Genomic DNA, 12,900 nt, shown 5'->3' with positions numbered 1-12,900 from the left:
CGAAGGCACACCTCCCTTTATTACGCTTCTCTGACTCGCCGCTTTTACGGTAGGTATGTGTCTTCTTCAACCCCTCATCGACTAACTGAACACACGTAATATAGAATCGTTTTGAAATAATGCATATATGTTTTGTCGAAATGCTAATTAAGATTGCTCATTTTAGGGTTGAACAAAACCGTGTTCAATGTATTTTAATTTGGTCAGTAAAAGTTAACAAATGTTTACTCCAATAATTATTCGTTGACTTTTATATTCCTTAAAAACGAATTAATGTTTATGACCGGTTTTACAGAAAATAAAAGTCAACGAATAATTATTGGAGTAGACACATTAACTTATATATTAAGAAGGGTTCTATCAGACAACATTATTAATTTTAATTCAATTTTTATGGAATAATCGAGAAAAACTAACAGAAATGCAACGTTGCCAGTTCAGCAGGTATAAACCCTCTTCAATGGTGTGCACCTTTCCGAAATCAAAACTTTCTTCATAAAAGTAGTTATCTAATTAATACGTTCACTTGCTATTGGAAAGCAACATTGTTATGCAATTGACCTTAAACTTTTTGTTTCCAGGCAATTTCACGAATTTGAACAGCAACGGCACAATTCTGCTGCGGCCAGTGAAGGCGCGGCCAGGGGGAAAAAAGAAAAACGTCCTTAGAAATGCATGCAGGATACTCTAACATACGGCTGCCTATTTCAGCCCCTATACTACGACACACTACGAAGTGCAAAATTGGAACTTCGTATCTTATCTTGCCGTCCCGCTGACGCTTATATTATTTAAATACGAGTGAGAGGGACGGTACGATACGAACTTCGATTTTCGAACTTCGTAGTATCCCCCCAGAGTTTAGAAATTCTGGATCGCAGCTTTAAAGCCCGGAATAGACTAGAGAATCATCGAATATTATATTCCTTGGTTTTCTTAAGTAAAACGCCGTTAGCTCGAACCTAGTACAACTTTGTCTCCATAAGCAATCATTGTACCTTATCAAGGAAGTCACTGGGGCGTTCTTTGTGGACAGGTTGTACAGTTAACTACGAAGATATCGATACGGCCAAAGTTACAAAAATATGTATACATGCATGACCTTGATTTTAAGTCAATAGTGTCGTGTATACCTACGTATTTTTGTAACTTGGCCGCTTCGCTCTTTAGTAGTTGTCTGTATTGTGGGTCGAAATTAAGCTTAGTGGTCACAGTACGAGTAAAAACATCCGAGTAGTAAAATATTGAAATGCGACCGAATGTAGTATGTATGACTTATTAAACATTCAAGCCTCGCAATGTATTGCTACTCAGATATTATATTCGTAATGGGATAACAAGACTACAGCGAGCGGTTAACCAAGTATAGCCATTCCGGTAGAACCTATATGTATAAGACGCCAGCCCTATTCTAACGGATTCTTACTAAGGGTTTTCCCACACCTATCGACGCGGAATCTCTTTATGTCCATGCAATAAGCCCAATCGACGTATTTTTTGCAAGAGCGTGATTGCGTGAACATAGAGCGTTTTTTAATCGGCTAAAGCCGATTCCTCGTCGATAAGTGTGGGTTAACTTCTCCAGTGGCAATAAATAAATATGGAGTGCTCAGCACACCCTTGATTTAGGTTTAGTACAGTCAGCAACAAAAATATGAATACAGCCAAAGTGCCAAAAATATGTATACAGGATTTATGGCCTGAACATTAAGCTCAAAGTCAAAGTAAAGTCAAAGTCAAAGTATCTTTATTTGTAAACATAGGTGGTTACATATACACAAGGTGTTATAGCGTAATTATTGGTATCACTATGTTTCGCCCACAGGCATACAAATAATTTGCAAGTTTAAATGTATGTACCTGATGCAAAAAATATAAATTAAAATCTTCAAAATAAATAAATTACGCGTAAATATCCTAATACAAAGCTCGTGTACGTGTATACATATTTTTTGCACTTTGGATGTATGTATTCATATCTTTGTTGTATTGTACTAAACATACATGTACACAAATTTACATAGTCGTACATCGGACACCGATTCAGATTGAAGTACTCGTACCTATATGGGTTACGCACGCCCAATGATACGTGGTCATTGCAACCAAGCTAGCCTGAGGGCTTATTGTCTATCGCACTTGGAATAAAGATCATTTTCACCGCTCCTTTCAGTCACACGGTAAAGGATGAGGTTAGAAATAGATAGTGAATAAATTCGCGAACGTCAGCGAAATAATACGGCCTTTGGTTACGGGGAAACATACATACGATGCTTCAAATCACAAAGTATTGCCGATGCTGGCACATTGGATGCTAAAGTTCTTTTTAAAATCAAAGTGATACTGAGAGAACGTCGGCGGCACTGCGGTTAGTCCAAGATCCCAGAGTGATCTGACATAACTTATCAGCCATACACATTTAAGTTTCTCTCTTCTTCAACCTTGATCTACCCAATGCTGAGTAAAGGTCTCTTCCATTTTAGACCATTCTGTGCGGTCGTGAGTTTTCCGCATCCAGTCCTTCCCAGCCACTCGCACCAAATCGTCCGTCCATCTTGCTGGCTGCCTCCCCACATTCCTGAACCCCTTTCGTGGTCTCCACTCCAACAACTTTTTGCCCCATCTTCCATCGAACCTACGGCAAATATGGCCCGCCCACTTCCACTTCCTAGAGGATATGGTTTTAGCTATGTCAGTTAGTCCCGTTCTCTTACGTATTTCGGTGTTCCGGACATTTAAGTTTAGTAACTCTTATTTTTAGTTACCTTTTCTCACCTGGTACCTGCCCATGTGTCACAAGGCTAACTCCACAAGCACGCAGGTATTCAAAGTACATGAGACGCTACCTAACGCATTCATCTGTGTGAAAATAAGTTAAGTCAGATCGCTCTGGGATCTTTCTCTAGGTGCTTTCATTTGGACTTGACAATTTTTAGACATTAAGATTTAGTGTATGTACCTACTGTTCGCGTGTACATATGTGTAGCTATGTAAAAACTTGCAAAGTGCAATGAAATTAGGTTAGTTTTAGATACCAACAAAATTTTATGATTAACATTACTTAGTACTACTTGAAACATAGTCATTCTACTTTGTTTATATTATTAAATCCATGACATTGAAATCATGTAAATAAATTATATTGTAATGAAATTTGTGGAAATAAATTATTTTTTATAACAGCTACCAACGTTTCATTTTAGAAATATGTACTTCAGTTTCAATAACGATGAACTTTACCTATTAATATACCTACATAGTCCACAGATATTAGGCTAAGTTCAGATGAACGCGCGATAACGCGCGGTTGGCTCGGCTCGCGGTTTAAGATCGAACAAATCAATGCTGTTGTTAAGGTGACCTGAAGGTTAGTGAATACCCCTGGTGTTGCAGATGTTTATGGGCGGTGGTGATCTCTTACCATCAGGAGACCCACTTGCTCGTTTGCCATTCAGTCGAATAAAAAAAAACCGCGCGCCTATGGTCTGCGAGCCAAACAAATTTTGACAATTATTATTTTCTCTGAAGCGATAACTTGTAAAATGCTTCAGAGAGATCTAACATGAAGCTCCGTGAACGTCAGTTGCGGTTCCGCGGGTGGGTAAAGCTGCGGTAACATCCCATGCCCACTAGAAAAACTAAATTTCAATCATTTCCACCCGTTAAATACATAATATAATTACAAATGCAAACACTGTTACTGCAGGTGACGCTGTACAGAAAGAAGTTAAAAAAACACAACATTTTTAATAAAAGCTTTTTTTGCTGGCTAGTGGCTGTATTGTTATTGTTATCCAACCTACATATGTGTGGCAATGAAGGTGAATTTGTTGACGAATTATTGATGTAAGAGAGCAGATCGAATGACCGGAGACTTCTGCGGAGTGAATGGTAAGAGCGAGTGAGCTGGGGAGTGGCAGATACGATCGGATGACCCTAGCTGCTACATGTCTTTTCTGTTGTCAACTTTTAATTCAGTATTTTATTTTAAGCTCTTTGACTTTCAGGGCTACTTGCTAGAAACACAAAAACCTCGAGTTAGCGTTAAGCTCAGTTTAGTAGTGTCAAATTGTATGGAACTGTCAAGCTTAAGCCTGGATTAACTACTAAATCTAGATTTATTTTTTCCTGCAAGACGGCCTTAATCAAAAGTTTGTTTCCTTCGTATCCTACCACGAATTTCAAGTCAATCTGACCATCAAGTGGACCAAATTATCTTGCATTTGAAACAAAGGAATAGATATAGGAGGTGGAGTTAAATAAAAGCTTATAAAAAGCCCAGGTTATTTTCATAAATACCAGAGAGAGATAAATCAAACGTCTTTTATGAAACGTTACATATTTTATTAGACATTAGTCTATAATTAAGAGGTACTTTGGAGTTTATTACAATACAACAAGAAGCCAAAACAACAGGCTCGATGCGTGGGAAAGCTCGCCCCAGAAACGACCATTAACTTCTATGAAAATATTTATACATTTCATAATACATACATACATTGTCATTTTGAGCAGTTTTAGATCAGTGTCAATCAGTTGGGAAACAGAAGGAAGGCCCTGTCAAACCTTTTGTTTTATAAGAGCTGCACAATGAGATGCGATTGATTATACTTTGGTATTATGGGATTTACCTTTTGTTCCTCAGCTATACATACACAATATCGCCGGCTGACAAGCAAAACTCACTAAAATTTCTGTCACTGCTCTTCAAAAAGTCGTATCTAGTTAGTAATTTCATACTGAGATACGAGCTTTGTTGTAAGTAGGTATTTTGTTACTTAGTGACTTTTGCTTGTCACCCGACGATATGTAGAGATAAAACTGACAATTGCCGACATCTATCAACCGCCATGCTTAGGGCCTCCGCTAAGTCGCGCGGGTGCAGGGTTTGGCCCTCGCGTGGCGTACTCTTTCAGTAGGTTTCTTCTATAGAGCAGAGCAGAGCCTCACGCAGCGCCGCTCTATTGGATGAGATGAAACAACACGCCGCGTGAGTTAGCGGAGGCCATTAAAATACGGGGCTGCTGTTAAGCCTCATTTCAGCGCAAGGAATATCGCAATTTTCTTTACTTCGCGGGGCGGAACAGCCATGGATTTACAAATTACAGATCATCTTTCTTTTCTTATAGCGCAGAAAAGTTAAATGCTTGAACTCGCAAACTTACTATTTTTTATTTTATAGGATTTATGTTATATGTAATAGGTCCTGTTACGTCTTTTAATCGTGCACAAAATTTTACCTTCAAGCCTTCCTTCCTTCCTTCAATTGTTATACAATTCAAATAAATTTAACTAAAGAAGGTATGAAAGTCAAGCGTATGTAAATATCGTCTAGCAACTTAAGTACTAAGTTATAATGATCGTTTCTTTAACACCTTAATAAGCATAAATCTAAGTACTTATTTCTCAATATCTATTAACTTTAGTAGTTTAAATTTTGTTACATCAAAATTCGATTAATTTTAGCAAACCAAGAGTTTTTTCGAAATAAATTATGATCTCTAAACATAACTCAAAAAACACAGGCAGCCTAAAAATATATAAAACGTAATATTATTGTGGCGATGACGCCACAACTAAATAATATTGTGTAAAGGCGCTAGCTCACTTACGAGTACATATTTCACATATAAAAAATATAAAACACTATAATGTATTAATGTAATGCAATTTAATCGTAGATATCACACGAATCGAGAAAGTCGACTCTACCCATTCAAACAACGACCAACCAACCTTTTAGACTACGCACTTAACATCTTCTAGCACGTCCAGTACGCAAAAACTTATTTTTCGGTTTTCCAACTTTCTTGGTACAAAATGACACCCTCATTTACCATTAGAGCGGATTTTTTTTATTCTGAGCATTCTTTCCTATCTTTCATTTCTTCTAAAAATCGGCTCTATCTTTCTGTTATATTTTCACGATCAGATTAGTACAGAAATATGATATCCGTATTGAGCGCCTATTGCAAAACTTACCACTTTGGATAGATCGATACGAAATAATTACAACTTTAACATATTCTGATTCGCTAACATAATAGTAAGATAATAATTACAATTGCTGCAAGACCATATTCGTACAACTTACTGCAAAACTTTTCTGGATGCAACCATACAACAGATAAATGCGAAACATGGGTTACTGCAACAAATTTCATGCAGCTATATCGCGGGGCCGATGACCTAACGAATTATAAGACTTATAAGTGACTAATCGAACGCCGCAATGTCATGCTAATTGCATGAAATTAGGTGCATATTGTTTAGACAACGCAAAGATTTCATTTAGGGCGCAGCCTACAAAATTTACAGCAGTGCTTTCCAGCGTTGTTTCCAAAATATTACATTTATACCCATTAAAAAAATCAACACTACCGCTGGAAAGAGGCTCGCTTTTATTGGGAACCACTGCCCTCCAACGACGCCCATGAGAAGCCCGAACCCCATTGCATTGCAACTCAATACGGTATATGACAACTCCTGAATTTGCCATGTCTGCTATATTATTTTATTATGAAAATATAGGTATACAGACAGTGTTTAGCGAAGAGAAAACTTAAATCGGTTGAAAATTGGATTTAAAGTGATTTTTTTGAAAATCTATATACTTGTCTCTTTCTCAAACGCTTATTTTCTCTATGCAGTAAGTATGGCGCTACTTGCGTGTGACGTCACATGCAAGTATGTCTTTCTCTGTCTAATCTTGAATTTCAAACCTTTATAACTTTGTTATTTGTAAAGAATAGAATAGAATATAATTTATTAAAGGTAGCTTAAAAATTGTTTCTCTATTTGATAACAGACATTGTGAAGTTTTAATTTATAAAACATAAAAAATAGTCAAATACCGTATTGTGTCGGCTTCACTGAAGAGAAACTATTGTAGCTTTGAGAAAACTAATTAATTTGATTGAACCAAAGTAGTGCAAAGTGTAATCAATAGTTATTATAATCAACATTAGTTTAGCACAGCGAAGCCGAGAGTGCCGCAGACAATCTTGGAGCAAAAACTCACAAATTAAATATAATACTATTCAATGGAAAAAATCAATTGTGTAAACAAAGCATTTTTTCACGATTACTCCGTAGTTACTTACATTTGAACGCCAATCCGATCATATTCACATCTCAATGAGCTCAGCACTGTTTTTAACAATCATTTTATCATTAAATAATCGTGTAAATATGTTTATTTTATAGAATTAAATGGAAGACGAAAATCCGTTTATATTGTCAAATTGACATGATAATTTTTTCCTCACCGAAGTTGGTCTATGGTCGGTCTAGTCTCTGGAAATTTAGTGCTGTACCAACAAAATTAATTATTTGACTGAACCAACCTTACCTACCGATAATTATGGCTGGCTCTGCAAATTAATTTATTCGTAGATATTAATTATTTGTGTTAAGTTACACTATTTAATGAAGTTTATAAAGGTTTCTAATCCTATCCTACTATCCTACTAATCCTACTAATATTATAAATGTGAAAGTTTGTGAGTGAGTGAGTGAATATGTTCGTTACTTCTTCACGCTGAAACGGCTGGACGGATTTGGATGAAATTTGGCGAAAAGTTAGATAGCATAGGATACTTTTTATCCCGATATTCCCATGGGATAGGGATAAAATCTTGAAATAACAACCGCTCAGCTTTGTCATGAAATTGGTATATAGATAGTTTGACATCTGGAATAAAACATAGCCTACTTTTTATTTCGATATTCCCACGAGATAGGGATAAAATTTCGAACTAATAACCGCTGGCTTAGAGTCATGAAATTTTACCATGATTGTTTTTAATGTAATGTCAATGAAAACAACGATTTAATTTTCGGGAATTCCCACGGCAATTTATAAAATCCCGGTATTTCAGCTGTTGACCTAATGATTTACGTGTGCGAAGCCGTGGGTAAACACTAGTTGGACGATAAAAGAGTATTATAGTAGAAATTATGTAGATTTCTATTTACTAGTACTTATCATATTTACTGTGGAGTCCATTGTTGGACCAAACAATCATTTTGAATCACTTCCCTGTGTCTACTCTCATTTCCCTGTCTTATGTAAATTTAAAAATGCCTTTCTAAATTATATCGAAAATACAAACTGAGACATGGATGCACAGAAAAACCAGAAAAAGAGACCAGCGCTGGGAATCGAACCTAGGTCCTCAGCAATCCGTACTGCGTACTATAACCCCTACACCACCGTTGGACAGGAGTCAAGATACAAATTTCTCCTATGCACACATATCTCAGGTTGCCTTTTTCTACTACGCTACTTAAGCAGCAAAAAAATCTAAATTAATCCATATTTTAACTGACCCTTTCAATTCTAAAATACTCCATCATAAACCTTGGGGAAATATACGTCAAAAAATATAAGTGGATATACATGTTTCACCATTTTAAAAATTCTACCCTTAAAGGGGTATAAAGGGGAGTGTAAGTTTGTATGGAAAAAACGTTAGGTATATATATTTGAAGATATACCTAATTCTAAAACTTCGTGAAAATGCTATTAAACATTTTAAGTTAAAAGGGACATGGAAACATTGTGAATGACTCTTGAACAGGACTAAGAGAATACGTGATTCGCCATTTTAAAAATTAAACTTAGGGAAAACATTAAATAATGAAATATGAGTAAATTCAAAATAATTATTTACTGCTGATTGAAGTATCTTAAAGAGCTTTCACACACTAGAGCCAACGTCAGTCAGTCAGTCAGCCAGTCGTCAGTCAAGCGTCAATGTCAGTCACCACATTTGTTTACACAATTGATTTTTTCCATTGAATAGTACCATAAATGGTCCGTATACTTAAGAATGCACAAGAGAACTAACGCAAAAAAAAATCTTCGAATAAAAGTAAGCATAAGCTTATCACAATAGCTTCCGTTGCAAAGTATATTTCATTTTAAATTCAAAAGAGACTTTTTAAGATCAATTTGCAAAATGGAAACGAACTTTTTCAGTTGCAGTTGGATATGAATAATAGGAAAGTCTATAAATATTCCGCACGTAACTGCGTGGTTATACGATTGACAATTGGACTATTTAAAATGGAACGCTCATAATGCAACATCGCACCTGAACAAATAGTGAATGCTAGAGTAGAGAGATCGGTAATTAGGTACACTAGCGAAGGACGCGACACGATAGACACCACTACAGCTAGTACGACAGCCTCTAGCTTACTCGTTTGTAGGTATGTGCTTTTTTCTAACTATACTTACCAGAAAAAGGTGTTGAGCGAAAAACAATCAAAATGGCGGTCGTAACATTTAGAAGACCACCATTTTTGTTGTTTTTATCGTCACACTGATTTTAGCACTTTCGCCACTAAATGACTGAATATAACCGAGCTAGCCGTTTTAAAGCCCTTGCTAATTGACCGGTTCAAACCAATCTCCAGCTAACAAACCGGTCCATATCGGCTCGCATAATTGGTGAAAGTCATAATGTATTGTTTGTCATAACTCATTTTTCTCCGAATCCATTAATTGTTCAGAATTGTTATAAAACAAACCTAACCTAACCTACAGTTTTCTATAGGATGACCATTTAAAATTTCGGAAAATAATGATGACTATCGAAAATTCTGACAAAACATCACGCTATGACTTGCGAAAGTTGTGCGACTAGATACGCACTGTAACAAAAATTAAATGATTACTAGTGTGGGTCATTGTCGAGTCCGTCGGCAGTGTCTGTGATACTAAGGCCTCTGAAAGCTGGAGTTAAGCTGTACCTTCACGAACAAGAGGTGAGTTGAGCTTGGCGAAGTAGTCCAAGAGACCTTGGAGGCGTTTCTTCACTCGCTTCTGGTCGTCGAGAGTGCAGCCTGCGGACAAATGTGCATGTTTAGATAACGCCGATAATATTATTCAATGGAGTACCCACAGGCAAATATCGACAAATAAGATATTTTTAAATTTTAGATCAAAGATTAAGTTTTCAGAATTTTCAGTTACTAAATAAAATACTTGAAAAATTGCTGCACATATAAATAGATTAGACATTTTCAATTTCAACTCATGACTGGACTGGCTGTTTCCCCATTTTGAACATACAATTCATATTCATTTATTCAACATTGATTTTAATATTTTTTGCAAAATCACTCGCGCACCAATAATAGTTTAAGTTTTAATTTTTGAATTGTGCAGTGTGCACCATGTAATGAATGATTCTAATTATTTTATAATATAGGTACTCAGTTTTTTTTATCTACATTATACTATCAAGCATTTTATCGTACTGAGCAAACAATTAAACCATTTGGTTCCAGTGCATTTCAGGAAAAGGCAACAATAGAACCCAGTGTTTAGTTTGTTGTTGGAATTGTTACGTTAGTCATCGGTTTTGACTGACACTATAGAACATGATCCACATAATTAGAAAAATAATTCTAGGACACAAAAAATAGGCCTGTAGTTCATGATGTGACTGTATTAGTTAGCACAATCAGGGTTCGATACTATTTTTTTTTGGGTTCTATTTTATGTGTTTTGTAGAAGTACAAAAAAATTAACAAACAAATTTTTAAAAAGAAACATTTTTGCTGAAATAACTTTTTTTGTGGCGTGTTGAGTATTTGCTGCCAATGGCCAACAGTCAAAGGCGTAGGCTTCACGCACAACAATAATTGTGATCTACAGGTATTTATAAAATACTGTGGTATTTAACTGTACGTGCAATCTAGCGTATTGACGGATGTCGGTAATTACTAATTAGTAAAACAATGTAAGTTGGATCACATTGACGGATCACAATATTTTTTGTACATGTAGCCTTAGGCCACGTATGCACACGCGTCTACCCACGCGGTTTTAACGGCCGTTCCCCTTCAAAGTATCTTGAGAAAGCTAAGCTTGAGAAAGAGACGGCGCGCATAGTGCGTATGTGGCCTTAGGGACCGGCTACACTTAGCGACTTGCATGCGCTTGGCTTTTACAAAAATTGGCGCAAAAGGTGTATGACGTCAAAAAAAATTGTGCTCTGTGTGTCAGATACCGTTTTGCCGTCTTAATGCACAAGCTTGCTTGAGCAAACTGGATTTGCGCATGTATGATTGGGCGCGGGCGTGTAGCCGGACCCGTCTTTTGTATCTATTATTTTAACAAGGCTTAAGTACACTAAATGTGACTATGTCAGCCTCATGGGAAGCCACAGAGAACCACATAAACTCTACCCTGCCCAGAGTTGGAGTCTCTAGCCGGAACCTTAAGGAGCGTTATGAGTACTGACCCAAGATGGCGGACTCGAAGTTTTTGTCGGAGGCGGCGGCGTCGGGCGCGCTGGTGCAGGCGTTCATGTACGTCTGGCAGCGCGCGTGCGCGGAGCAGCCGTCCTCCTGCACCGACATCACCAGCTGGTCGATGTACATGTTTCACCTGCAACACAAACACATGCCTACTTAAAAATAATTTCTGGTAGATACGTCGAAAAAGTAATCATCGTTAAAGGTAATCGCGGTCTACATTCTGTAGAAATATATTTCTAATGTTATTTATATCATTAAGACTGTGAGCTTACTTAAACTTAGTTGGTAGTAAAAGAGTGACATTAAAAGATTCCTTTGCGGCCTACTCGCAGAATAAGTGTTTTTGATTGTGATTTTGACTATTTAGAAATAAATAAAAAATAAGCAAATATCAAGGGACAATTCGCCCGTGGTGTATAGTAGACTTACATATTGTAGCAAAAGTAGCACTCATACTTTCACTCATATATATTTATTCATTTTACTATTACTACTTGTACTATTAAGCCCGGTCGCAGTGCATGAAGAATTTTGTACTGGGACCTATTTCTACCTGTCAAAGGTTACAAGTCGAGGGTAGAAGCAGATTGTTTATGTGCTAACTAGCGCTTGCGCTTTAGGCAATACCGCCTCGGGTTTATGTAGTAAAATCAAACTATGTGGTTTTAGAGGGTTGGTTGTGTGAGTAAAGTAAGTGTTTCAGTTCATTACTAGGTAGCTTACCTGGTGTAGAGCCTCTTCTTGCTGGGGGTCGCGGTCGGTGCGCAGGCCCACCTCTACTGTCATTGCACGCGCCAGGATGCGCTCCGCATACCGCGATATGTCGTCCTTATCGCTGCGACAATAAGAACAGATGACGGCCTCAAAGGACAAAAGTCCTTAAATTAACTAATTTTTTTACTTCCGACAAGTATTTATGCCAGTTGTACTTATAGATCATTACACCAAATTACAGATCTATACTAAGAAATTTCAAGTTAATCCAACTTGAATGCACTTGTTCTGTATCCATTCCACAAAATTCTTTATTCACCAGTCTACCAATATCTGACACAACAAAGCATGAATGAATATCTGATACAACTATTTATTTCTATAGCCAGTAGGATGTGTCAGATACCTTTGCACATTCCACTGTGGCAGATATTAATGCAGGTGACTGTAGAAGCCTTTCTTGCATACATAACGTATAAGTAAGTACAGATATCGAAAGGAGAGATATGAAGGGATAATAATGTTCCAGCCTCAATCAGTCTGCTAACAATAGCACATACAGCAACTACAAGTAACTTACATTCAGTAACTTCCATGAGCAGCTCCGAGTGACGCACACTGTCGAGTGTGGACAGCAGTGAGTCGCGCTCTCTCTCAATCCGTACAGTGTCCGACGCAGTTCTCTACGCGCATTTCCACTTGGTCCAGGACGGCTATGAGTCTGATAGTATCAAAAAATGGATAATTGAAAAGTTGTTTCAAAAAAATGTTAGTGAGTCACCATAAAACCATTTGAGTGTTGTATAATATGTAAGTTCTCAACACCAGGCATAATGTGCCCTTGCAAGGTTTAGAACACTCAGAGATTAAGAGGTGTCACTAAGTAAAAGAAAAAATCAAAGAGGCAGTTAC

The 12,900-nt window shown here is 37.1% G+C and overlaps 1 protein-coding gene and 1 pseudogene across 1 annotated transcript in view; one reads left to right on the top strand and one right to left on the bottom strand.

Annotated features, from left to right (window-relative positions):
* Rab23 (RAS oncogene family member Rab23) overlaps positions 1 to 1,861 on the top strand; it is a 59,072-nt gene extending 57,211 nt beyond the window's left edge. Inside the window, exon 6 of the mRNA XM_074097872.1 lies at positions 582 to 1,861. Coding sequence (XP_073953973.1) covers positions 582 to 691 — 110 coding nt within the window. The 3' untranslated portion in view covers positions 692 to 1,861. The remainder of the gene's footprint in view (positions 1 to 581) is intronic.
* A 7,810-nt stretch (positions 1,862 to 9,671) lies between these two features.
* Positions 9,672 to 12,900, bottom strand: part of LOC141435029 (BAG family molecular chaperone regulator 2-like) — a 4,067-nt pseudogene continuing 838 nt past the window's right edge.

Source organism: Choristoneura fumiferana, chromosome 14 (genome assembly GCF_025370935.1).
Source record: "Choristoneura fumiferana chromosome 14, NRCan_CFum_1, whole genome shotgun sequence".
NCBI classification, from domain to species: domain Eukaryota; kingdom Metazoa; phylum Arthropoda; class Insecta; order Lepidoptera; family Tortricidae; genus Choristoneura; species Choristoneura fumiferana.
The sequence above is the reverse complement of the archived record's forward strand: the minus strand, read 5'-3'. Positions and strand labels throughout refer to the sequence as shown.